The following is a 27,279-nucleotide window of genomic DNA, read 5'->3' on the forward strand; positions in this document are numbered from 1 at the left end:
CTCTATTAAAGGAGTAGGCTTTGATTGTGCAGCTGAAGCCTCAACTTCACTCCTTTAAGACAGAGAGACACAAAAACCCCATGATCATCCCTGTTCATTGTGTTTATCAAATGCTCAGTGGTTGCTACCAACTTTCACCTTATCAAATCCCAAATCCTAAGAGACTCTGCTTCATTCAGTACTAACACTCTGGATTCCAACTTCATATTAATCCAAAAGGGGCCTACATGTTCTGCCCTTCTGTAGAGCAGTGTTTATTTTATCAAATTTCTATACCAGCTATCTCACATAAATGATTTTGGCAGTTTGCAAACAATATGCTGGCTGAGGAATTCTGTGAGTTGAGATCCATTCATTTACAGAATTCTGCCAAAGAATTCTTTCCTCTTAGTCAATATTAGATTATTTCACTTTAAAATAGACTAATGAATAAAAACAAGCCTAGGAAAATATTTGAATGCAGGACAGAAAAAGCTGCAGTATTTGTCTGCCAATTAGAGAAGGGGGAAAAAGAAACCTAATTTCAACCTAATTATTGTTAATTTAAGCAATAACCCCAAAGCTACCATTTCCTGATGTTTTGCAGTGTGATTCATTGGTTCAAAATGTTTATAATGTTTATATGAGGACAAACGTGCTTTTGATCAGATGGAGGAATACAGATAGTATATTCTAGGCAAACTGCAAACAAAAAATTTCAAATAAATGCACATTTTAGTGTCAACATTTTTTAGTCCAAAAAACTCCCGTTCAACAAACCAAACCTGCCAAATTTGCAAGGAGAAACAGAGAAAGCAGAGTCACCAAATAAGGGGAGGGTGAATCGACGTTTTGCCCAGCCCTGCATCAGCTTCTCTTGGGCAGGGAGAAAAGTCTAAGCATCTGCTACTGGGTGGGTGGAGTTGCTAGGCTGAAAGAAGCCCATTTGGAGGTCCATACAGGAGAACCCCCAGTTGGGAGGAAGAGGACCCTGTTCAGATAAGGCAAGTTGATATGCGTTCATGTGGAAGGGCCAAGATGAATGTCCTTCAAAACTCAACTCTTGAAGATGTAGCAAGATCTACTCTTTCCTGTTACTAGTTGGCCATCAGTTCCCCAACTGCTTCTCAGCTACAAGGATCTCATATTCATTGTCCATCTTTTCACCTATTACCACGTACTCAGCAGCTTTGGTCGGTTCCATAGTGTAGTTGTTACCAAAACTTGAATTCGGTTCCTCATACACGCAGGTACTGTTGACCCCTGGACTGGCTGGGATGTCTTCATTGCCCAGGGTGAGGGCATTAATGTTGCTGAATTAGACAGAAGATGGTGAAATTAGGCATGCAAGACAGGGTGTTCCACTTACCCAGAAAATGCAAGCCTGGTGAAAGATGCCGTTGCACAACACAATTTTTGTAGGGCTGACTCAGAAAGATTCCCATTTGCTGCCTCTGCAATTAGCCTGCCTGCCTCAATTATCAGCTGCCTTGCAGAGAACATGATCTATTTTGAGACCCGCAGTTCTGCTTTTAAAATGCACAAAGGGTAACTTAGTGACATTTGTCCAGCACAAACCACCCTGATCCCACTTGCTTTCTGCTCTTCCTCTCAAAAACATGCACGCATAGAGAGAGGGGGGCCAACCAGAGAGGAGAAAGAGAAAAGAATAAGAAGCTTGTATGGGGGAAATAAAAAATGTATATGTAGGGAGATATGGTTTTCTCAAATCACTCTCAGCCCCTATAATGATGGGTGACACTCTAGCTCGGTGATTCTCAACCTTTCTAATGCCTTGACCCCATAATGCAGTCCCCCATGTTGTGGTGACCCCCAAGTGGGTGTGGCCACCAATAAGAGGGAGTAGAACAGCTAGGGAAAAGGGAAAAAAATGGCGGACAGCCTTGTTTGGCGACCCCCGTGAAATGGTCGTTCGACCCCAAATGGGGTCCCGACCCACAGGTGGAGAACCACTGCTCTAGCTGCATTTACTATGTAACAATGGTGGACTGTTGTGATCTAAAGTAAAAGCTGAATGTGGAGACACTCAGGGTATAGTCCCAGATCTGGTGCAATGGTCAAATCTTATGGCAAACTAAATTATGGGTTGAAATCATCCAGCCTTTTGAAAAAGAAAAAGAAAACTGGTGAAATGCAATTTTTAAAATCTTGCATAGCCTGCAACAAAACCATTAACTGGATTCATGCAACACAATTCAGCAAGATCAACTTAATCTCTTTGCTGGTTTGAACAATATAAGTGATCCCGTTCACTAGCCACACAGGCAGGGCTCACACCACATATTAAGGCATGCATAAACGCACACATATACAAACACATACATGTACAAACACACAAACCAATTCAGCTTTTGGACAAAGTGAAAACTGCACATTGTGAGCATTTATCTGACCTGGGTTAAGGGTGTTAACAGAGCCATAGTGGGACATCAACATACTACTTGGTAAGATAGAAAAATGTAGGTTAGACAGCATCACCACCAGATGGATTCATAGCTGGCTGACCGGCCGTACTCAGCGAGTGGTCCTCAATGGAACTGCATCTACATGGAGGGAAGTGTGTAGTGGGGTGCCCCAGGGCTCTGTTCTAGGCCCAGTGATCTTCAACATCTTCATCAATGATTTGGGCAAGGGGATAGATGGGGAACTCATCAAATTTGCATTTGGCACCAAGATGGCAGGAATAGCCAACACTCCAGAAGACAGGCTTAAGATACAGGAGGACCTGGACAGACTTGAACACTGAGCGCTATCTAACAAAATGAAATTCAATGGTGAAAAAAGTAAGGTTCTACATTTAGGCAAGAAAAACCAAATGTACAGGGGGTACCTTGCTCAATAGTAGTAACTGTGAGAGGGATCTCGGAGTCCTAGTGGACAATCACTTAAATATGAGCTAGCAGTGTGCTACAGCTGCCAAAAAAGCCAACACAGTGCTGGGCTGCATTAGCAGAGGGATAGAATCAAGATCACATGAAGTATTAATACCACTTTACAATGCCTTAGTAAGGCCACACTTGGAATACTACATCCAGTTTTGGTCACCACGATGTAAAAAAAGATGCTGAGACTCTAGAAAGAGTACAGAGAAGAGCAACAAAGATGATTAGGGGACTGTAGGCTAAAACATATAAGGAACGGTTGCTGGAATTGGGTATGTCTAGTTTAATGAAGAGAAGGATGAGGGGGGACATGATAGCAGTGTTCCAGTATCTCGGGGGCTGCCACAAAGAAGAGGCAGTCAAGCTATTCTCCAAGGTGCCTGAAGGCAGGACGAGAAGCAACGGATGGAAACTAATCAAGGAGAGAAACTTAGAACTAAGGAGAAACTTCCTGACAGTTAGAACAATTAACCAATGGAACAACCTGCCCCCAGAAGTGGAGAATGCTCCAACACTGGAAGTTTTTAAGAAGAGACTGGCAGCCATTTGTCTGAAATGGTGTAGGGTTCCTGCCTGAGCAGGGGGTTGGACTCGATGACCTCCAAGGTCCCTTCCAACTTTATTATTATTATTATTATTATTATTATTATTATTATTAATTATTACTACTACTACTACTACTACTACTACTACTACTACTACTACTACTACTACATCAACCCAAGAAAGCTCAGGAAGCCTCTTTTAAGAGCTCTGGGCTCATCCTGGAGGGGCAGAAAAGTCCACCAACAGAAAGTCCTGCCTTGCTTGCTTGGTTTCCTATTTTTTCACTGCCCGTCTCGCTCAGAAATGGCTCAGTTAAGGATAACATAAGCTTCCTCTTTTACTTGGACACCAGAGGTTAAATGAAGGCAAGAACAAAGGGGCATAACAGAATGAATAAATAAATAAATAAGTCGGGGGAAGGGACTGATTATGCTGTGGTTCACTGCAAGTATGGATGCAGCATCTAGCACAGTGTGTCCCAACCTCAGTCACTTTAAGAGGTGTGGACCAATTGCCAGAATTTATCAGCCAGCATGCTGAGAAAGCCACACCAGTTAAAGTGACTGGGACACTTGAGGCACACTGCTGGCCTTACGATCACTTGAGGCAAGCCTACCAATTCTTCTGCAAAAGTAGCAATAAGAGACAACTGCATCTTCCTATGATCTCATGCATAGAAAGATGAAATCTGTGACTCTTTGGTTATTGCTGAATTGCAGTGCCACGTGCCCCACCCAGGACATGCTGGTGGGATGGTGCTAGAAAACACCCTCAGCTCTTTCAGCACCAATATCACTGTGGCTGTCATTGTGGCTGTGTTGCATAACATTCTTAACCCAGGTCAATTTCCACGTTGTGCAAAAGCTTGACTGGTTTTAATTTTTTTTCTCTTTGTTCTTTAATGTGTTGTATGAACTCTACATGTTTAATTAGGACAGGGTTTCACTTGCAATTCAGGAAGGTAGTATTATTTTTCCAGGCATTCAAGTGGCTTCTTCTATGCATTTCCTTTCTTCACCTGAAATGGGAACTGCAGGCTCAGCCCTTTTTTCACCAAGTCAGTTATTTACACTCAGCTCTCCAGAATATACCCGGTCAACACACTTCACTATTGCAATCCCAGGATATGATGATTACTTACTATGTTACTTCATAAATATTATCTGAAAAAGAAACAGCATTTTAATGACTTTTTATTTTGAGAAAACAAAGTTACCATTAAATTAAAATGCAAGTACAAAACTGTAAAAAAAAAAGAAAAAAAGAAGGTAAAATGGAATGAAATAGAACAGAACAAAACAAATTAAAACAACTGGATAATTGGAGATCAGGATGGACAATTTCTATGGCAACTCTTATCGTGTCCTGTTTTGAATTGATCAAAGCCCAACAGTCTCTTAAAGTTGTCCTTGATAGCAGAGTGCTGGTGCTGTGCTTGTGTTTATTAACATTATATTGTGGTCAGATGGACTAGGGGTGACATGATAGCAGTGTTCCAATATTTGAGGGGCTGCTACAAAGAAGAGGGGGTCAACTTATTCTCCAAAGCACCAGAAGGCAAGACAAGAAACAGTGGATGGGAACTAACCAAGGAGAACTAGAACCTAGAACTAAGGAGAAACTTCGTAATGGTGAGAGCAATCATCTAATGGAACAGCTTGCCTTCAGAAGTGGAGGATGCTCCATCACTGAAGGCTTTCAAAAAGAGACTGGACAGCCATTTGTCTGGAATAATATAGGGTCTCCAGCTTGAGCAGGGGGTTGGACTACAAGACCTTCAAGGTCCCTTCCAACTCTGTTATTCTATGTTCTGTGTTCTGATATTTCACTTGGCATGCTTGAAATGTTCACTCACATGATTACAAGCCAGTTTTCACCCACCACCACACATATTTGAAATCTTGCACAAGATTTCTACTTTTGAGATTTCCTCTTTAGAATTCAGAATTTGTGATCTTGAATTTAGTCTATAAGTGCTACTCTGGGCTGTCCAGAGATTCACTATGAGCAATTTGTTCCTAATTTGCTCCACACTTCTGATTCCTGAAATCCAAGTTATTTTACTATTATCCCCGATCCCCAATCTGAGAAAATGAGCACCCACAACTCACCACTCTTAGTTCTCCTTCTGCAAAAGACCACTGAGATGACCATAAGGGTAAAAGCTGCAGAGAGCACAGCAATCAGGATGATGACATACAGTGGCAGAGCCTTCTTCTGAGGACCGGGAGCTGGAGTGAAACAGCAGAAATGGAGTTTTCCATCAAGTTTCTCATTATTTATTTATTTATTTATGTGACTTATATACCGCTTTAAGTGCAAGCACTCTTTAAGCGGTGTACACCAATAAGCAATGTATATATATCTATATATTTACATTGCCCCCAACAATCTGGATCCTCATTTTACCTACCCCGGAAGGATGGAAGGCTGAGTCAACCTTGAGCTGATGAGATTTGAACCACTGACCTGCTGAACACAGTCAGCTAAAGTGGCCTGCAGTACTGCACTCTAACTGCTGCGCCACCTCGGCTCTTTTCATCTTTAAGATAATTGATGCAAACCAACAGGACCTGTTGCCCAGCTGATGTCTACTGGATAGCTTTTGATTGGCCATTTGACTTGCAGTATCAGATATGCTTTGGAAATTATTAATAATAAGAGGGTCCTGCATTGTAGCAGCCTGAGGGTTTTGAGGCCTCTCCAGCAGCCTTGATGTGGCCTCTTTGCAACTCAGAGCAACAACTGAAGAAGAGAAAAGAAGCTATTTCATGGGCACTTGGTAATCAGAAAAGCAGCTGAATGAGTATTGTCCACATCTGGAGGCCAGAAGGTTGGGGAAGACTGTTGAGAAAATGGACCAGTATCCTTTCTTGGATTGGTGATCATAGTATTTGGTTTGGTATCAAGGACCACACTGGGATGTGCAATATGCACATGGTTGTTCAGGAACCATGGGTGAGCCGGAATGAAACATGCAGACTAGGTTCACACTTAATAAATTGACTTAATATACTGCCTCCTGAAACAATCAGTCAACTTTTGTCCATTCATGCTCTTCTCAGTCTTCTTCTTCCCTTCATTTTTTCCACTCAGGTTTGTTTTGCCATGCACTTCTCATCCATTCTTTTGCTAAGATAAAATCAAAGTTCATATTTGTTACTCACTTTTGTACTCAGGGCCTGATCATTCTTGATCCTGTCTCTTCCTGTTTTACTACTTGAAGAAGCCCACTCCCAGGGCATCCAACTTACTTGTCTCCTGACCTAGCCAACCTTCACCTGCCTGTTGAACGCATCCAGACAGAAATCTTTGCTTCTTTAAGCAGATCTTCATTTCAGGCTATGCATTTTCTACTGCATTTTCTGCGCCTTAATTTTTTTCTGTCCATTTTAGTAGTCCATTCTATCACACAAAATTCATCTACTTGATCTGGTTTTTCATTATTTTCATATCATAAAACTACCTTAATCTTTGATCAGTTAATGGTTAGATCCACAGTCCTTGCTGGATCATACAATCTATACCATATTTGCTGAAAATCATTTGAATTCTCAGCCAACAACATCACATTATCTGCATAAAAATATGCATGTGTTCATATTCCCAACCAACACAACTCTAACAAAACCAGAAATGCTAGTTTAAATTTTATCCCTAAATATAAAATCATCCCTCCTTTCCTTTGAGATTTATAAATGCAGCATATAATGATATAGATCTATTTGATACATATTTTTCAATCAAATGATGGAGAACTGATCTATGGTGCCTCTAACCTCTCTAAACCTCTTCAGCAATCAAGTTCTCAAGATCCAGCCACTCCTTTAATTTATCTTGGAGATGTTTGACAGAGAGTTTGCTGATTATATTTAGCAGACTTATTGGTCTGTAATTGGCAGAGTCATCTCTCTTTCCATTTTTATAAATTGGGACCACAATTGCTAAGCCCCAATCCTCTGGGATATGGCCAGAGGAGTCTATATAAGTGAATAGCACCAGCAGGACTAGTATCCACCACTCCATATTGTTCTTTGGTAGTTCAGCAGCAATGAAGTCAGCTCCTGGAGCCTTCTAGGTCCAGAGTTGGTCAATGAGGGATTTAATTTCAGACTCTGAAACTGGAGGCCTCTCAGGTAAATCCTTCATTGTATACCTTATTCTCTCACTGGAGGGGTCTCATACATTCTCCAAAAGTGGAGTTCCCAGGTTGTAGGGGGTATATGGGAGTCTAATGGGGTATAGATTCTTTCAGAGTGGCAAGCTATTAGAGGCTTAAGAATAAAGAATAAAGAAGAGTTCTTTTATTTTCCTGCCTCAATAAACTGTTCCCAGGAAGACATTGTGTCCTGTCTCTTAAGCAATCAACTGCTTAAATTGTTTTTTGAGTGTGAGTTGATGTTTAAATTGTTTTATTGCCATTTCCAGTCTTACTTTTGTACACCTTATATGCCAAGGTAAGAGCTTTTTTGGCTTCTACACAATCCTTATCAAACCATGGTTTGTAGGCAATGCAGGGCCTCTTAGCTGAGAAGTTTTGGTCATGTGCTAGTAATGGTTGTAGCTCATGAACTAGGTTTTTATATAGTTCTAATAAATCTTGAGTAGAGTTGGCTGATACAAAGGCTAAGTGGATTTTTTGAAAGTTGTTCTCTGATAGGGCTCCCCTTATCTTCTGGTCAAGTTGTTGGGTCCATTTGACCCATCATCTTGTTAGGCCTGCTGTAGAAATTGCAGGAATAAAACAGTCCTCGGAGGGCATCTGCTAGATAAAGGGCTTCGTGTGTATACACAGTGGTAGATGATCACTTTCTAGATAAGGTAGAACTTCAAAAATTTCAATGTACGTAATGTAGTAAGTCCATAGAAGTTAGGATATATCGTAATCAATGGTGCTAGTTTTGGTCCCTGCCATAAATATAAACTCTCCAGGGGATAGCCGCCAGCCCATGAGCCATTGAATATGAAAAAGTTAAATTTATTCACCATCTTTGCAAGACAGAGGCCTACATAGTTAGCACTAATGTCTTTAGAGAGTCGTGTGAGGGAGGTGTTTCCATCCTGTTGCATTTGGCAACCAACCTGCAACTCCCTTTTTATGCAAAACATTTCTTAATTCAAGACAATCCACTAACAACACGGACTTCAGGAAGCGTACAATAAAGTTTCTTTCTTATATTCACAAATATCTCGGGGTCACAGAGCAAAAGCTGCATTTCCCTCCTGAAACTCTGACCTCTTCGCCTTTTTCAGAATTGGCTAAACACCTTCTCAGGCACAACTGAACAAACCAGGGAGTGCACAACAGGTAAAACTGGCAGAGTTTCCATTACACTGTCTTGACTTTTTGATTGCATTCTGCAGATACTCCTGCAACACACTAACTCCCTGAAGTGTTTTGCATTCATTCTTGCCATCCCTCCTTTTGTGTAGGAGAACAATAACAACTTGGAAGAATTATCAGATTCTTTGTACCATAAAATCTGCATTTTACTCATAGTCCTAGCATTTCTTATTACCTATGTTCACCATTGCCCAGAGCTTTTTTAAAAGTGAAAATAAATAGTCAGAGGTCTATTGGTTGTATTTTTGTGTGTGTAAAAAAACACATCCTTTTTTTCTTGTGTAGGAGATTTCAAAGATGGCAAAATTGTGATATCAAAATGATCAGTTCCAGGGGTATCTGCAGAGAGGATTAAAACCTGTGTCAAGATTGAAGCCCAACCCTTGTATGTCACATCCCCATACAAACATCAGGTTTCAATTCCTGCACAGCGCTGCATCCATCTTGCAAACTCTCCTGCCAGTTCTAATTAATTTTTTAAAATGATACTAAGTAGATCCCATAATGAGCATCAGGGCATCCTGGATAGTTTTCAATTGTTAATGTCTTTTTTTCTTTTCCTTTTAGGGCATTGGCCAGCAAATAGAAGAGGGAGAAGGAATGTTTGTAGTAGTAGTTTGCCACCAAAAGTGCTCATGACATCTTATAACCAGCAGTAAAGAGTGCTCTAGAGCAGAGTTTTTCAAACCTGACCACTTTAAGATGTGTGGAATTCTGGGAGTTGAAGTCCACACATCTTAAAGTGGCCGCCTTTAGCAGAGCACTGCTCTAACTCATCACCTGCCTTCTTCCCACCTCCAGTGACATAGGTGGTCCCCAACTTTTCCCTCTTCTTACTTTTTCTCTGTTGTCCTGAAGAGTTCCCAAAAGCTGTGGATGAAGTCACCATTCCATCTGGGAGATAAGTCAGAGAGTCCAAGTCAGCAGGAAGGAACTAAAGCCAGTGAGATCCAGGCTGCACAATGGAAGCTTTTGTGCCCACTGCCCCACCTGTAGTGCCAAGAGGATGCCCCCATCCCCAGAGACCCAAAGGTGGTCTGCTCCAAGGGTAGAGCAAAGGATTTTTTTGGCAGAGAGGTAACTGCTCCACCACCATGGCATACTCTGCAGGCAAGAGGTGGGTGAACAGAACTATCCAGAGCTGTTAGGGGTTAGCTAAGGGAAGCCAGTGGAGGCCAGAGTCAGCCCATACATACAACTTATGGGCTCTTCTGCACATTCATTGCTGACTGGAGGTGACATTTGGAGGACATAAATAGATCACGCCCCTTCTACTCCCCCCGACCCATCACAGGGGCAGCCTCTACTTCCACTCCTGAAGAGGGGGGGGGAATCCCTGCTTCTTCCAGCACAATCCAAGCCACGGAGGCTGTTTGAGGGTGGGGACCAGTTTTGCTCTTACTGGCCCCCAGGAACAACAGGGGGCATGTCCTCACCTGCTCCTGAGCAAGGATTTGCAGGACCATAAACTTTCCCACAGGGCTAAGGAGCCTTCTCATCTGTTTCTCTTGCCAACCCTGGGGGAGATGGCAACTCAGGGGACAGCTGAATCTCTCCCTGCAAACAGGTAAGGTCACCTGAGTTTTGGGCTGGGCACAAATAGCACTCTCATCCATGAATTAGATGTTACAATGCCTGAACCATCCAGGAAAGCAGCTTTACTGGAGGCCACATCGTCTAGTTCAGTGTTTCTCAACCAGGGCAACTTTCAGATGGGTATGCTAGCTGGGGAATTCTGGGGGTTATAATACTTCCATCTTCAGGTTTCCAAGATTGAGAGAAACACTGCTGTAAATGATCTCTGTGGAAATTCAAAGCTACATTAACCTGTCAACTCTACAGTGAACGTAGCTGCAGCCATCTTGCTTGTTCTAAGTTGCCACATGAATGGGAGAGGGTGCAGAGTATCTTTGATAAGTCTAAACAATTCTGTGTCCCGTAGGAACCAAGGTCATTCTGTCGGTTATGTGAGAGGGTTGGGCAGGGTGTTAGAAAGCCCGCCAAACTATTTTATTGGGGAACATAACTGCTTGCATAGCACTAGGGTGGGAAGTTAGACTTTGTAATAGTGTAACTCTTTGGAGGGAATTTCAGACTTGGTTTCACTTTTGACCGTGCCAATATTTTGTATCTAATAAACATGTTTTTGAGGAAGCCTTCAATCTCAGAGTTCTGATTTATTTGGCCCTGTCTATTGGAACCATGACCTGACTAGAATAAACATCAGCTGACAAGACCTACTGTGTGAGATTATTATTTTGTTTTATTTTGTTAAGGAAATCCAGTGGAAAGCCAGGCCCTGATCTAAAGCTGGTATCCATGGAGGGAGGGGAAGGAAGTGATGGCTATACAAGATGAAAGCAACATTCAAATGATGCCAATTATAGCACTGTCCAATGATACCATGGCACACGTGAGGTCATTGTGCCTTGTGCCTAGTGCCAAGGCTTTCTCTGTTTCAGGTATTCAGAAAAGTCAAGCTGGAAGCCACAACCATATCATCAAAGCCCAACACCTTTTTGTGTGTATTGCATGACTGTAGCCACCATCTTGACTTTTTTTTTAACCCTCTCCCTGTGGACAGCTGTGCTCCATCTCACCTTCCAGGTACAGGACCAAGAGTACCCCCATTTCCAGCGGGCCACCAGTGGCACTGGGGCTATGGAAATACCAGGCTGGGGAAAGGTTGTAGTCCCTCACCTGTCCTGGTGTGGGTCACTTCAAGCCTCCTGGAGGTTCCTGCTACAAAGTTCCAGACTGGCTTCCCTGTTTCTGCCGGGATGTGAAATGCAGATTAATTGAGCATCTTCCGAAATAGATGGGAGCCTCCCTTACAGAGACAGAGACAGGAATGACAGAAGAAATTGGGGTGCCCTTGGGAGTCAAGGTGCTTGGTCAAATCTCCCCCCCCCCTTTTTTTATAAGCCTCACATGACATGAGATCAGCTACAAGGGCTTTCAGGGACAGTGGGCTCCCCTGCCTCCCATGCCCACGCTTCCAATGCAGCCACTGCATTTCAATGGCCACTGAGCACCCCACCTGTTGGGTGTCCCCTTGACTCAGCACCTGGTCCTCCAGTGGAGACTTCAGAGGCATCTAGAAGGAAAATGCAGCAGAGTTACTGCCTGCCTCACGGCTCCCAGGAACTGGGGGTGCTTGGGCAGACCCTCAGGGAATGAACCGTTTGGTAAAGGCTTTTCCTGCCGTTCCACTTGAAGATTAATACCGCTCATTAGCAAAAGATGGCTGCTTGATTCAAGAGTGCCTACAGGAGAGGGGTAAACATTCAAGATAGGGGCTGCAACCACACAATCAACACTTGGCTTCTTTGTTCCAAAGAAGCAGTGGCTTCAATTGCATGGTTGTGGTCATCATCTTGAGTTTATTCATCTCCTCCTTTCCCTGGATATGTGAATGCACCCAGAAGAAGAAAGAATTAAAACACTATGATTTGACTGCAAAACCTCATAATCAGATCTTACTGATTTCTTTTCCCTTCAGAGCTTTCAACGATGGCCCATCTTCAGAGATACAAAACTCTCCTAATATGAGAGATGAGTTTTGGTGTAACTGGTAAATGCTTCATTGGACTAGTAACCAAACAAGCTGCTTCCTGTCCAGATGGGAGGGCTTGGACCCCAAGTCCTGTCTAATGTAAGAACCCACCCCACTTTGCATCTTAAGAAGACAGAACTCTTGGAATAATTCTTCCAACAGGCATCCTTTATTAAGAGAAAATGGTTGCAGGCATTCTAGACAGGACTTGGGGTCCAAGCTCTCCCATTCAAGGTTTTAAGAGGTTCCCTGGTAGCCCCACCCAATCACCCCCTTCTTCCAGCGACAGTCTCAGGCATTACACTCCCACCCCCTTTTCCTTACTGCCGGCTGGAGGGAGACTTCAGAGAGAACTACATGAAAGGTAATAGCCCCATTCTTATGGTTAGCCCTTTTGGCGATATCCACATTCAGTTCCTTTGAAGTGTACCGAAGGAAGTGAGGGCCATAAAGCCCCTTTGTTCACCCCCTTCCCTTCACCGTGTGGCAGAATCCAGGGAAGGCAGAAATGGGGTTTTCTATAGTTGATAACTAGAGATGAAATATAATTGGATTCTGACACTTCTTGGCAAACCACAGAAAGGGTGGCAGCCCTATACCAGAGGATTATCTTTCAGGCACTTTTGGAAAAGTCACCAGAAAAGAAAGTTTGGAGCAGGCACCAAGTGTGGGAATGATGAAGATGATGGACCTGCCCTGAGAGACCCAGATTCAGGTCCACTCAGAGCCAGAAAAGCTTGCTGGATGATTTTGGGCCTCTTAAACTGACCTTCTTTGCTGCTTCCTGTTATAAAGAAAAATGGAAAGAAGGAGCTACGCCCTTTGTTTGAACTTCTGAGGTGGGAACATACAAACCTAAAGGTATAAGCAAAGCCTGTCTGTGAACTGGTGCTTCCATATATCCCTGAACTTGTAGCACCAGTAGGAAAACAGAATGGTTGAAAGCCTGCAGGTCGTTTACACAAATTAGAAAGGCACAATGTGCTTTGCTTGCTTTTGGTTTAGCCCCTGGCTGTTATGATGTTTAAACCAAGCTTTAGTTCTTAGCATGTGATGTCAACCAAACCAGTTATGTTTTGTTCAATAGTTCATGCTAAAGAAAATCCTGTACAAACATGTATGAATCTGACCTAAGTTTGCTTCCACTACAGCTCGTCCTTGACTTACAACCACAGTTGGGACCACAATTTCTCTTGCTAAGCAAGATGGTTACTAACTGTGTTATGCCTGAATCTCTGACTATTTTTACCATGGTTGTTAAGTGAATCATGCATTTTGCATGTTAAGTGAACTTGGTTCCCCCCCTCCCCCCTTGACCTTGCTTGTCAGAAGCCAGCTGGGAAGGTTGCAAATGGTGAGCACATGACCCTGAGACACTGCAATCATCATAGCTACATGCTGGTTGCCAGCTGCCCACATTTTGATCACATGATCCTTCTGTGACAGTTGCTTTTTCTGGTGTAATTTTGAATAGTGTTAAATGAATGGTTGTGAGGATTGCCTGTACTATATTAATAAACAGAATTAAGAGCCTGGACCTCTTCATAAAGATGTGGGTGTGAGGAAAACATTTTCCATGGATCATCCAACCCTGAATGCGATCCTTTACATGACATGACATTTCCGAAGCATCCTCACCTTTCACTGTCAGCTGAAAGGAGATGCTCTGCTCCTTTTGTACATTAAGCCTATTTTCAGCTGTGCAGAAGTATCTGGCGGAATCCAACACCTGCAGGTCGTCAAAGGCCAGTACAGTGCCTCTCCGTAGCTCTTCGACTTCTCCCCCAGGGCCTTCTTTGTACCATCGGTAGTTGATGGGCAGAGATCCATTGGCTGAGCAGGTCAGATTCATCTGGGTCCCACTGGGCAGAACCGATTCCTGGCTGCTGGCTTTAATGACTGGTTTGGAGGCTGGAACTAGAGAGCAGAAGACTTGCTAAGCTTTCTCAAAGTTCCTGTAGCAATTAAGACCTAAACAAAGGGGGAATTGCAAGCTCATCAATGAAAGGGAAATATGGCTCCGAGGCCTTATTAATTCAAAGAGAAGCTGAGAGTCTTTCCTGACTCTAAGTACCATTTTCTTTGTAAGTGGAAAATTAAAAGTATGAATATTCAAAGCAAAGCTGTGCTGCTTCTGCTTCTGAGGAGAAGTCAGATTTGTGGTTATGATGCATCCTTCTCTCACCTAAATTCTTCTCACAGCTTTGAAGTTCTTGAGAAGGAGCACGCCAGAAAAGAAATAATTAAATCAAAATGGAATGCTATAAAATTAAGCAAAAGGCCTTGTAGGTTTTTGCATGAGGGTCTCTGGGCACCCTGCAGCCAGACTGACACATTTCTGCCTAAGATTACCTTTTACCACCTTGAGCTGGAGGGTCTTTTCTCTAGTGATTCTGCTCATGTTTTGGGCTTCCCACTCAACTAAGCAAATGAAAGAACCAATATCAGTCATTTCAAGTTCCTTGATGTGGAGAGAAACATCTCCGGGGGGTTTCTGTGCAATGTTGACTCGGTCTCTGAATGCAGCCAAGAAGATGTGGTCCCCGTAGGCATCATGCAGCAAGATAGAACGAGGAGTTTCACCTGGCAGGAAGAACTTCCAAGTCACCTTGAGCTGCTTGAAATCACGGGAGGGTTCATACACACAGGGCAAAGTGGCCGGAGCTCTCCAGATCCCGTTGACAATGTGGATGCCAGTCAAATCCAGGGCAGCTGGAAAAGGAGGAGGAATGTAAGCAGAAGATTTAGATGCTGCTGACACCAGAAGGTGAATGCAAGGTTCTCAGGAGAAGAAAGGCTGCAGGGGAGTAGAGACTGTTTCATTGTCTCATTGAAGGCTAAAGGGGGAGAAATTTGTCAGGCAAGGATTGCTTTCTCCAGCACATTTTCCTTTAGCTCTTGCATCTCACAGATAGCATCAGCTGCCCTTCCACTAACTTGTATCCTCCACAGCAATCATTTTCTGTACATTTGGCAGAACCTACTTTATTTGCAAGAATCAGTCAGGAGTAGATACACTTACAGTTGCTGTTGTTATAATTTTACAACACTCAGAGTCAAAAAGCGTATGTGAGGGTTTGATCACATAAAAGCCAGTTGGAGTTTTCAGTTGTACCATCTTGGTTTTTGTGACCATGCCCTGTGGACCCCCTGGAGGATGAAAACTAAAAAGTACCTCTGCATTTACTGAGCAGAAAAGGGTTACCTATTCCTGATCTAAATCAATCTAAATCCAACTATTCCTGATCTAAATCTTGCTTGTGAAGCAAGAAGAGAAAAATGAAAAAGAAAGAAAAGCTGTGATGCTGGAACAGGGTGCAGAATGAGTTATTGCAGGGGGGGGGGGCTCCTGCATTGTGAACTTGGTTAGAGAAAGGGAGATTCTGTTGGCTCAGAGAACAGGAAGGCAGCAGAAAAAGCCTCAGTCACCAAAAGGGCCTTTCATTTGTCTGATCATTCTTTGATTTGTGCCCAGACCAAAGAAATCAGAGGAATTTTGCTTCTCCCTGATTTCCCCTTAAGCCAAAAGAAGAACCACAGCCAAACGGCCTTCCTTTATCATCTGCAAGTAACAAACAAGATGCAAGGAAGTGATGGTTAGAGGACTGGAGGCTAAAACATACAAAGAAGGGTTGCAGGAGCTGAGTAGGTCTAGTCTAGTGAAAAGAAGGACTAGGAATGACATGATAACATCTTCCAATATTTGAGGGGCTGCCACAAAGAAGGTCTACTTATTCTCCAAAACACCTCAGGATAAGAAGTAACAGATGGAATTATAACAAAGAGAGATCCAACCTAGAATTAAGGAGAAATTTCCTATCAGTGAGAACAATTAACCAGTGGAACAACCTGCCTCCAGAAGTTGTGGGTGCTCCATTCCTGGAGGCTTTTAAGAAGAGACTGGACGGCCATTTGTCCTGCTTGAGTAGGGGTTGGACTAGAAAACCTCCACGGTCTTTTTTTGTTATTCTATTATAATAAGAAAGATTCAGCTGAGGAACACAGTCCTCAGTCCTCAGTGATCTTTTTTATTATAGCAACTAGTTCAGATTCTAGTCTGCAGACGCTGAGGTGGGTGTTGCTGCTATAAGGAGGATCCTTTTTTCCTCCATCCAGAGACCTTACAGGTTTGGGATATAGAATGATAGAGGTTTTCTAGTCCAACCTTATTCTATCCTGGTCACATAGTTGTCCAGTCTATTTTTGAAAATCTCTAGTGGTGGAGCATCCACAAGTCCAGGAGGTAAGATGCTCCATTGATTAATTTTTCTCACTGTCAGAAAAATTCTTACTTCTAGATTGGATTTCTCTTTAACAAGCTTCCACATATTACTTCTTGTTCTCCCTTCAGGTGTTTTAAAGAATAAGATAGTCCCCTCTTCTCTGAATCAGCACCTCAAATACTGAAAAACAGTTATCATGCCCCCCCCCTTCCAATCTTTCTCCTTGATAGGCTAAACATACCTAGCTCCCTCATACAATTTAGCCTCCAATCCCTTTATCTTCTTTGTTGCTCTTCTCTGCACACTTCCGATTTTTAAAGATGAGGAGGAAACATAACAATCATTTTTAAATTTCATCTCTCTTGAAAGATGGAATTGAAGAGCACTTGCTCTGGTTTTTGCTTTGTTTTTGTTTTTTGACTTTGTGGACAAGAAATGCAAAGTTGGTACTGAATGTGAGCAAATATTGGATAGCAATCAGTCTGAATATTGCAAAATTACAAAGATGTCTGGAAACTAAACACCACCTGAATATTCCAAAAGAAACTGTAGAACTTGATGAGAAGAAAATGGCCTTTTGTACATTTTTGTGGTGTGAGAAGACTTGCCTTTCAGCTTCCTATCTAGTCAGTTATTGCTCAGCAAAACCAAGAGAAGCTCATATCAATAGAAGAGAATATACGTAACTCAGGATTCAACTATGGAATCCTTGGTTTCACTACAGTACCTGATTAGGTAACACTATTTGAAGATGTTGGCTAGCTATGAAATCAAACATCTGCAAGCAAAAAATTAAGTTCAGAGAGCACCAAGGACTTCCCAGAAGCTTCTATTGTTGCAGAAAAGTTGCATGCATAAAAGATTTGATAGAATGCCTGACTAATCAAAATTCTACAAAAATTGCTATTATTGCCTGATAATTTATTTATTATTTAACATGATTTCAAAATGTATCAAAAACTTTGGTGAACGGAAACTAAAGGAACAAGTAAAAGAGTGCAACTGGCTTCTATCTTCAAATGAATGAATTCAATCATGTTTGAAGTTTATCCATCTTAATTGAATTTATGGAGGAGTTCTGTGTTGCAAATATGCTTATTTGCCAGTCTCTTCCTATCAGAACCATGGGAACAGAAACATTTAAGTTGATTAATTGAGTTATGGAAAACCATGATATCTTTCGGCACTTATGCTGCCTCATGGCCACCAATGCAGAAACAGTTAGGCTCCAGATGTATTTTATCAAAACTTCATTAAATTTCAAAAATATATAAAATACAAAAAAGCAAAGAAAGGGAGTTAGAAAAAAAAGGAAAAGTAGGCAACTGCAAAATTAGGAAGTGCAAGCAACAGCAACAAAAGAAAGCTATAGAAAAAAGGAACTTCCAATTTTCTTCAATATAGATGAAAACCTATAAATCAGCGATCCTTTAAACTCGAATGGCAGCACTTTTACCTCCTTCAGTGCATGTAATCATTAACAGTCCAGTGGGCAGCCAATCTGAAACCATCCGCATATTAAGGGTAATCCCTGCTCTCTTTGCAGTCATAAACTGCAGTGAATTGCATCCCTTAAGAACTCAAAACTGCACTCAACAAGACAGTTAAAATGATGGATTTTATACAGGTAAGACCAAAATATTTACTGTGAAATAAGGAGTCTGCCTAACTCATTGCTGAAGTGAGATGCCAACAAACCAACAAATGTTGGTTTGATTCTATGAACCGCAAGAAGAGACACACTTTTCCCATCGGAAGATTCTTTTAACTTAGGTTGAATGCAGAAAGTGGGATATTGTAGTGATATTGGACTTAGCTGAATGGCATTGATATTTCACCGAAAGGTACAAATATATTAACTTCAAAATAAACTTAAAAGTTTTAAACTTCAAAGTAAAGTTAAACTAAAAATCAACTTTGGAGTGAGCAAATTTTTAAAAACAATCTTGATTACTTTCCAAATCTCAGCAAGTTTTTATTAACATAAGAAATTTCCATCAAAATCCTGGTGATGCCACACCTGCCTGACTTCTGTGTCACAGTCAGCAAAGACTTCCCTCCTCCAATCCAAGTAGTGGACTGGCCTAGAACCTTTTTTGGGGAGGGGTACTTCCTAATGCCTTTGAACTGCCATTAAGGGAGATGGGATGACTGATGGACATTTCTATTGACTTCACATTACAAACATTTCCTCATGCAGAACTGGAAAATTTCTGGATACAGCTTTTAAGAGCAAATCTTGAAATTGCCTGTCAAGTATTGAGATATTTTATGATGTTTACATGGGAAATCCATTCTTTACATGCAGAGACAAAAAAAAAAACCCCTAGAAGGTGAACTCACAGAATGAAATTTAAAGGTACAGTTTGAGATTAGATATGAGATGAACCTCTTGACAGTAGCACCATAAAGTTACGCTTCTGAACTCACCTTTCCCAGGGACAATGGCCACCAAACCCAGAATCCACAGCTGGACCCATCTTTCCATATTATTTGCCACTTTCTTGCTCTCCACTGGCGAGATGCTGTCCCTCTTGAGACCAGGAGTGAAGTAAGCACAACTTCCTTTCTCCTTTTTGCTTCTCCTTCCTTCCTTCCTTATTTATTTACTTTTTGAAAGAATCTCATAAGAGGCTGAGTGTCCCCAACACAATGGGCGTGAACTGATTAAAGAGGCAGCCAGTGAAATAAGTAATAAGTAATAATAGTAAAGTTGGAAGGGACCTTGGAGGTCATCTAGTCCAACCCCCTGCTCGGGCAGGAAACCCTACACCATTTCGGACAAATGGCTGTCCAGTCTCTTCTTAAAAACTTCCAGTGTTGGAGCATTTACTGCTTCTGGAGGCAAGCTGTTCCACTGATTAATTGTTCTCACTGTCAGGAAGTTTCTCCTTAGTTCTAGGTTGCTTCTCTCCTTGATTAGTTTCCACCCGTTGCTTCTTGTCCTGCCTTCAGGTGCTTTGGAAAATAGCTTAATTCCCTCTTCTTTATGGCAGCCCCTGAGATATTGGAATACTGCTATCATGTCCCCCCTTGTCCTTCTCTTCGTTAAACTAGACATACCCAATTCTAGCAACCGTTCCTTATATGTTTTAGCCTCCAGTCCCCTAATCATCTTTGTTGCTCTTCTCTGTACTCTTTCTAGAGTCTCAACATCTTTTTTACATCGTGGTGACCAAAACTGGATGCAGTATTCCAAGTGTGGCCTTACCAAGGCATTGAAGAGTGGTATTAATACTTCACGTGATCTTGATTCTATCCCTCTGTTAATGCAGCCTAGCACTGTGTTGGCCTTTTTGGCAGCTGCAGCACACTGCTGGCTCATATTTAAGTGATTGTCTACTAGGACTCCAAGGTCCCTCTCACAGTTACTACTATTGAGCATGGTGCCACCTATCATGCCACCTTGAAAGCTTTGACAGACCTTGGTGGTCAGGACTGCTTGGAGACTCTGGGATATTATCCTTGAGATAAGACAGCTGAAGGGAGATGTCAACATTTCTGAAAGACTGGACAGGTGAGAGGGAAATATCTAAGCTTGCTCTTTCAAATCTCAGAGGAACACTGGCCTTATACCATAGGAAAAGGGGAGAACATTAGGAAATGTCTCTGAGAGTCGGAGTGGTTCAGTTGGGGAACAAACAGCTAGGGAATATCTGGGTTCCTGTGTTGAACAGCAAGATACAAGTGGTCCTTGATATACAGCCATTCACTTAATGATAGTTCAAAGTCACAACAGCCTTGGAAAAAGTGATTTGCAACCTGTCCTTAGAATTACAGCCATTGTACCACCCCCAGGGCCACTTGTGCACAGTTTGGGAGCTTGGCAATCAGTTCACATTTATGATAGCTGCAGCGTCCTGCAGTCATATGACTGCAATTTTTGACCTTCCCAGCTGATTTCAAACTGAGCAAGCTGGTTTGGTTAATCATGTGATTTGTTTAATGACTGAAGTAAAAACTGTTGTAAAATCAAGTCCAACCATGTAATGACTTATGTAACAGCCACATTGCTTAGCGATTGAAATTCCAGTCCTGTTTGTGTAAGTCGAGGACTGTCTGTGGACAGGGTCACCCAGGGCTCCGACATTCTATTTATTGGAGGTGGACAAGCAGAGGTTGCAGAATAATTCCCCTTTGTTCCTCTATCAAGCAGTCCTTTGTGCTTGTGGCAAAATCTTCCAGAGGAAACACTCCTTGTGCTAACTGAAGATCATGGTCTATCTACATAAGTCCTCTTATTTTTCATTTCTCCTGAATGGCTCTGGGCAGCCACCTCCTTGCTGGTTGGGGAATCAGCAACCGATAAGATCAGAGCAGATAAAGGAACTACAAGTGTCTTTAATGTTCTCTGTATTTTTCCTCCAGCTCCTCTCTTGGGTCAGTCCTACAGCTTTTTGAAGAAACTTATTTTGGCATTCCAGGGATAATTTATGGCTAATTGTTCTCCATCGATAAGTTACCAGCAACAATAGTATGTTAGTGTTATTCTTCAGTCAACCTTAATTTGTGGATCTGTGCATGTGCACAATGTACTGTATATACCAGTGCATATCTTGTATCACACTTTTCTATCAAAGACTTTCAAATAAAAATAAAAAATTATCTTGAAGATTGAGTGATATCAACTCGCTGTTGACTCTTAGCAAACATATAGATGTGTTTTCTCTCTGACAATACATCCATAACTTAATCTTCAGGTCTTTCAACGGTGGTCCCATTGCCATTCTAACTGAGTTCATCCTCCTTGTCACTGGTTGCTCTTGTCTTCTCTTTCCTTTCATTTTCCCCAGCATTTGAGCCTTATCCAGAGAACTGGTCTGTGATTTCAATAATATAAGTCCTTGTATCTGTCAAGATAAATTATTCTGCTTATAATGTCATGGTTCCGACAGACAGAGGTGAATAAAGCAGAACTCTAAGGCCTGCAAATCCCTCAAAGAACATGTTTATTAGTTACAAGATATCGGCATGCTCAAGAGTGAAACCAAGTCTGGATACAAATGTAACAATTCCCCAATACAAAGTTAAAAATCCCACCCATAAAACTATGCAGAGTCTGAAGTAGGATGATTTGTTTTGAGGGATACAAAGACTTAGGTGTGTTGAAATCACAGAGGCCCGGCAGCATACTGATTGCTCTACTTGTGATTATTGTACAAGAAAATAGAAAATACCACAGACAATCCCAGATGGACCCAAAAGTCATATGCCTTCTGGATGCCTTATTCAGCACTTCCCCTCCACAGGTTGCTCAGTTCACCCTCAAATTCAATCCCACTTTTCTACACAGCATCCTCTCCTGGGGTAATTCTTAAATAAGAGACTTTAAAGCAGGTCAGGACCAGCATTTTATTCAACTGAGAGCCCAAGGGAACAGCTGGGGGTGTTGGTGGTGGGACAGAGAAGGGTGTGTTCCTGTGTTCCCCATAATCACCCAGAATTGGTCTGGAGTTGACTGGCACCTACATGTAAATAAACAAACAAATAATCAAATAAATAAATAAATAAATACACCTGCAATTTACGACAGGGTTTTAAAACAAGAAACTTAAGCATTTCATTGGCTTAAGACATTTATATTGTTTTAAAAGCCCCAAATCAAAATGCTGTTACATAGTATTCTCTGGTGCACCCTTGGGAGTCTTTGAGGTCCACATGGACATTATGTAGAAGTAAGCCCCCTCCCTCTATTTCCATATTGCCTGGCACCAAAGCCCCTTCTTCAAGTCTTCAGACAGCCCTTTGTCTGAAATGGTAAAGGCTCTCCTGCTCAAGCAGCGGTTGGACTAGAAGACCTCCAAAGTCTTCTCCAACTCTGTAATTTTATTATTCTTCATTGTATGAAATTTGTCATCACGATTCTTTCTAAAAGCCACATTGCTCTGCTACTCTGGATAAATGCACTGGAAAACAACCTAAGGTCTTATGGAAAACTGCACCAATCTCTCTGTCTCATTGGGGAACTCAAGCTTTTGACCAAGACCAGCCAAGCCTTCTCAGGATGCAAGAGATCAACAGCCTTTTCACTTTGTTCAAGTTCAGCAGACCTACCGAGGCTGGCTTGCAAAATGCAAGAGCTGGGATTCCTTAAGTTACAAAAGAGAGAAGATGCTGACCAGAAGAACAGTTGCTTCTCCTTTTCCTGGGGTGATACCAGCTTGCAAATGGAAACACTTTAAAGAAAGGAAGAGATATTTTCCCCCATAATTGCAACACCACTCCTCCATAGAGGAAACTGGAGGAGTTTATAGAGAGTGATTACTAAGGAAGAGCCATTGATGTAATGGCAACTTTACAGACCCTGATGAACGCAGGAACTATTTCCACAATGCCAAGTGGACACATTCAGTGAGCGACAATCCTGGCCATTTTCACTTCCCATTTATGAAGCAGTGATGTAATCAGCTTTCTATTACTGCAATTACTAGCAGAACAGGAGACATACAGCATTTTTGCATGATGAGGGAAGTGGAGACTAAAGCATATGAATAATAATAATAATAATAATAATAATAATAGTAAAGTTGGAAGGGACCTTGGAGGTCATCTAGTCCAACCCCCTGCTCGGGCAGGAAACCCTACACCATTTCGGACAAGTGGCTGTCCAGTCTCTTCTTAAAAACTTCCAGTGTTGGAGCATTTACTGCTTCTGGAGGCAGGTTGTTCCACTGATTAATTGTTCTCACTGTCAGGAAGTTTCTCCTTAGTTCTAGGTTGCTTCTCTCCTTGATTAGTTTCCACCCATTGCTTCTTGTCCTGCCTTCAGGTGCTTTGGAAAATAGCTTGACTCCCTCTTCTTTGTGGCAGCCCCTGAGATACTGGAACACTGCTATCATGTCCCCCCTCGTCCTTCTCTTCATTAAACTAGACATACCCAATTCCAGCAACCGTTCCTTATATGTTTTAGCCTCCAGTCCCCTAAATGATTGTGGCAATGTCTATGTCATGGTTCCAATAGATGAAATCAATTAAAAGAACTTCAAGGCAAGAACTTTCTTCCTTAAAGAACATTTTATTCAGGAAACAAAGTATCAGCACTTACATAGTTGAACCCAAAACTGAGATTCCCTCCCCCCAGATACAAAGTAACAAGTTGCAATTCCCACCCCAAAGAAGCTGTCAGAATCACATGCTCCAATTAAGGCAAAACACGGGCTTTCCTTCCCAGCTACTCAGCCCTCCAAAACTTTATCAAGAAATGTCCTTGAGTTCCCACACAACTGCAGTTGTTATGGCTAACTAATCCCTCAAGAATTTACCCCATCCCCCTTCTACATCTAAACTTCAAAACAATAAAAGGCACTCTAAAAGCAAAGGTAACATGGCTGCTGAGTCTCAGTTGTCATAACGTTGACATCCATTGTCACAGCATTGACAATCTACTCTAACAAAGAGAATAACCAGGGTGACATAACAGAACAAAACAAAACAGAATAGAGCTGGAAGGGACCTTGGAAGTCTTCTAGTCCAGCCCCCTGCTCAAGCAGGAGAACCTACACCATTTCAGACAAGTGACTGTCTAGCCTCTTTTTTAAAACCTCCAGTGATGGAGTGCTCATGATAGTCTGCCAATTTTTGATGGACTGTCACAGAGAAGAGGGATTGACCTATTCTCCAAAGTATCTGAGGACAGGACCAGAAGTAATGAGTGGAAAATCATTACAGAGAGATCCAACCTAGAATTAAGGAGAAATTTCCCAACAGTGAGAACAACAAATCAATGCAACTGCTTGTCTTTAGAAGCTGTGGGTGCTCCATCACTGGAGATTTTCAAAAAGAGACTGGAGAGCCTTTTGTCCAGAGTGGTGTTTAGAATAACAGAATAACAGAGTTGGAAGGGATCTTGGGGGTCTTCTGGTCCAACTCTCTGCTTGAACAGCAGACCTTATACTATTTTAGACAAATGGGTGTCAAAGATAGCTATCATGTCCCTCCAATCCTTCTCTTTCATAGGCTAGACATATCTACTCCCTCAATTGTTCTTCATACAATTTAGCCTCCATACCTTTTATTATCTTTGTTGCTCTTCTCTGCCCACTTTTCAGGGTCTTAACATCTTTTTTGTATTGTGGTGATCAGAACTGGATGCAGTATTCTAAGTATGGCCTCACTTCTTGTTGTCTTGACACTGTTGATGCAACCCAGGACTGCATTAGCTTTTTTAGCAGCTGCAGCACATGGCTGGTTCTTACTTAGGCGGTGGCCCACTTGGCGAACCACTAGATTGAACATTTATACTTGTTCTGGATCATGTTTGGTATTTATTGGATTAAGTCCTGTCTCCTTAAGAGATGGAGCATGGGAAATGTAGTTTTAGCTAGTTAGCTATCTCATGTTAACATGTCAGTAGTAGGAGGAGCCTCTGAGCTTTTTTCAGGACATACTGGCTATGTGCCCAGTTTGGGATGCCTTTGTTTCATCCAGCCTCATGGCTTCTAGCCACACAGCTTGGAGGTCCTATGCCAACATGTGATGCTTATGCAGAAGAAGAGGGGAAAATCCATCATCAAATTACCTATGGAATTGAACAAATGCCGCTAAATATGCTTCTGGATGTATCTCTACATAACGGTGAGTTATTGTTTAGGATTCCTAGAAATAAAGCAATATTCTTTGTTTATTCCTCTGAGTTATCTGTCTGTCTTGGATGGGACTAAAGCAGTCTGTTCTGTCTGGGGCAGAATAATACTAGACTCAAAAAAGTATTTTCATGAATTCAGAGCATTTTGGTTTCCCTAGCAAGGTTTATTAATTGTATCACCCTCACACACGTGTACACCGACACAAACATTTTACCTTCACTACAATATACAAAATATTGCATAAGCAAAGAATTGTTGCATAAGCAAAGAAGGCAGAAACCTCTCTTAAGTCCAAGGAAGGCCACTCTCTGGGATACGGGGGGGGGGGGCGAGAGGGAGCAATAAGATTCTTTTATTGTAGCCCATTTCATAAAGTTCCACTCTTCCTGCAGAGCTGATTTTCAGATCTGGCTACCTAATGGATGCTGAGAATAAATTACCTAGGAAGAGTAGTACAGAGACAATTGCAAAAACAGTAAGAGATAAGATAAGTCAGAAGAATGTGCTAAGATTACCAAAGTATGCTACCTTGAACTTCTTCCAGTTTCTTCAAAGTAAAACCAGAATATTGATTCTCAAGACACAAAATGCTTCCTGGCAAGAAGGAAAATCCAGAGTTCTTCTATTTTTTTCTCAATTTCTCCAGGAAGTTGATACGCATTCCACTGGGCAACTGTGAACAGCTAGTTAGTGGAGCAAAATTCCAGCTTGAGATTGTTAAAAAATATGATAGACTATCTATCTCTAGGCCAGATAGCGTAATGATCTGCCTGAACCTCTCTCTGCTGCTGCTGCAAAAACATGTTCTATGCCAGGCAAGAGAGAGAATCGGTCCTTCACTCTATCCCTCAAAAACTGCTGGTTCTTGCATATCCTTCCACTATTATACTCTGCCTGAGACAGAATGTTGAAAATGCCTGTAATTTTGCTTTAAATAAATTTCACTGCTGGTATTCACAAATTTGCTGTTTACAATAAAACTTTTTTGGTTTTCATTAAAATTTCTCAGGCACTTTGTCTCTTGTGGGAAGTCAGCCCCCCAGAGAAGAAAATATTAAAAGGGCAGAAAAATATATTTCCTCCAAGGATATTAAAGAAGCAGGAAAGCATGCCCAGTTTTCTTAATAGCCCCAAGTCTGACTCCCCCAAGCAGAAACCAGCTCTGTACAAATGCAGATGTAAACCATCAGGAAAATTGGAGCTAGGAGATTAGGAAGACAAAGACCAAAAATCTGCATACCCCACCTGAAACAGGACATGGTAGGATTAACTCACAAAGGCCAAAGGACACACCCAAACTCAGGTCAGAATACATGACACAGGAAACAGGGAATAAAAAACCTACTCCCTACATGTGCTAGGCCCTTTTTTCACTTCTCTTGCTGCCAAAACCATCTTCCTGTCTGGCTTTCCTCTCCAATAAACTACAACCTTCTTCCCAAAGTAGTTGCCATGTTTATTCCCAGCTTGGATGAACCACAATGAAGACCTTTCTTCCAACACTCTGAAGGAGCTTTTTCTTGTATTTGATTTCTTTGACATTGTAAGGTCCCACCTCAGCTATTCCTTCAAGAAAGCAGAACTCTTGAAATGAGCAGTATTTCAAAAGGAACTTTAATTGATAAGTAGTGACTGCAAAGAAAGCAGGCAAGATCTAAATTTCTCATATGAAAAAGTTTGGCTAAACTCCAGTTGGTCAAACCCCTCCCCACCACCCAGTTCATGAGAGCCAATCCAGAAGTGCAAAGGCCGAGAAGGTGATAAAAAGTTGATCTCAGGCGCTGTGACCTTTGTTCTCGGAGATGAGACAAAGCAGATGACCCCAGGCTCATCCCTCCTCCCTCCCCTTTCCCAGGAAGATACAAAAGAGGAACAAAGCAAAATGGATTCATTTCAGAGAAGCCCGGAGGTTTCTCCCTCCCACCAGAAGAGCAACGTCCCGATAGAGATCTATGAGGACCTGACAGACATGCTTATGACAACTTTAAACAAAAAGATACAGAACAATTCAGTGAAGATTTGTGCCCAGCCTGGGCTCCCTCACTCACAACCTGGAAGTGGCTTCTCACAACTCTTCCAATCAAGGAGGGTAATTCGGATTCATTTCATGCCCACTTTCAGATTATTGTTGACATCTTTTATA

At 42.0% G+C, this 27,279-nt stretch overlaps 1 protein-coding gene across 1 annotated transcript in view; it reads right to left on the reverse strand.

Annotated features, from left to right (window-relative positions):
- Nucleotides 1-712: 712 nt before the first annotated feature.
- VSIG4 (V-set and immunoglobulin domain containing 4) overlaps nucleotides 713-27,279 on the reverse strand; it is a 91,709-nt gene continuing 65,142 nt past the window's right edge. The window contains exons 13-20 of the mRNA XM_039365367.1: nucleotides 14,681-15,040; nucleotides 13,967-14,245; nucleotides 11,813-11,869; nucleotides 11,473-11,544; nucleotides 9,610-9,666; nucleotides 5,540-5,659; nucleotides 4,570-4,591; nucleotides 713-1,292 (exon numbers count right to left, since the gene is read on the reverse strand). Of these exons, the coding sequence (XP_039221301.1) occupies nucleotides 1,088-1,292; nucleotides 4,570-4,591; nucleotides 5,540-5,659; nucleotides 9,610-9,666; nucleotides 11,473-11,544; nucleotides 11,813-11,869; nucleotides 13,967-14,245; nucleotides 14,681-15,040 (1,172 nt within the window). The 3' untranslated portion in view covers nucleotides 713-1,087. The remainder of the gene's footprint in view (nucleotides 1,293-4,569; nucleotides 4,592-5,539; nucleotides 5,660-9,609; nucleotides 9,667-11,472; nucleotides 11,545-11,812; nucleotides 11,870-13,966; nucleotides 14,246-14,680; nucleotides 15,041-27,279) is intronic.

The sequence above is a fragment of the Crotalus tigris genome, unplaced genomic scaffold (genome assembly GCF_016545835.1).
Source record: "Crotalus tigris isolate CLP2741 ecotype Arizona unplaced genomic scaffold, ASM1654583v1 scf7180000020062.1902635, whole genome shotgun sequence".
NCBI lineage: Eukaryota > Metazoa > Chordata > Lepidosauria > Squamata > Viperidae > Crotalus > Crotalus tigris.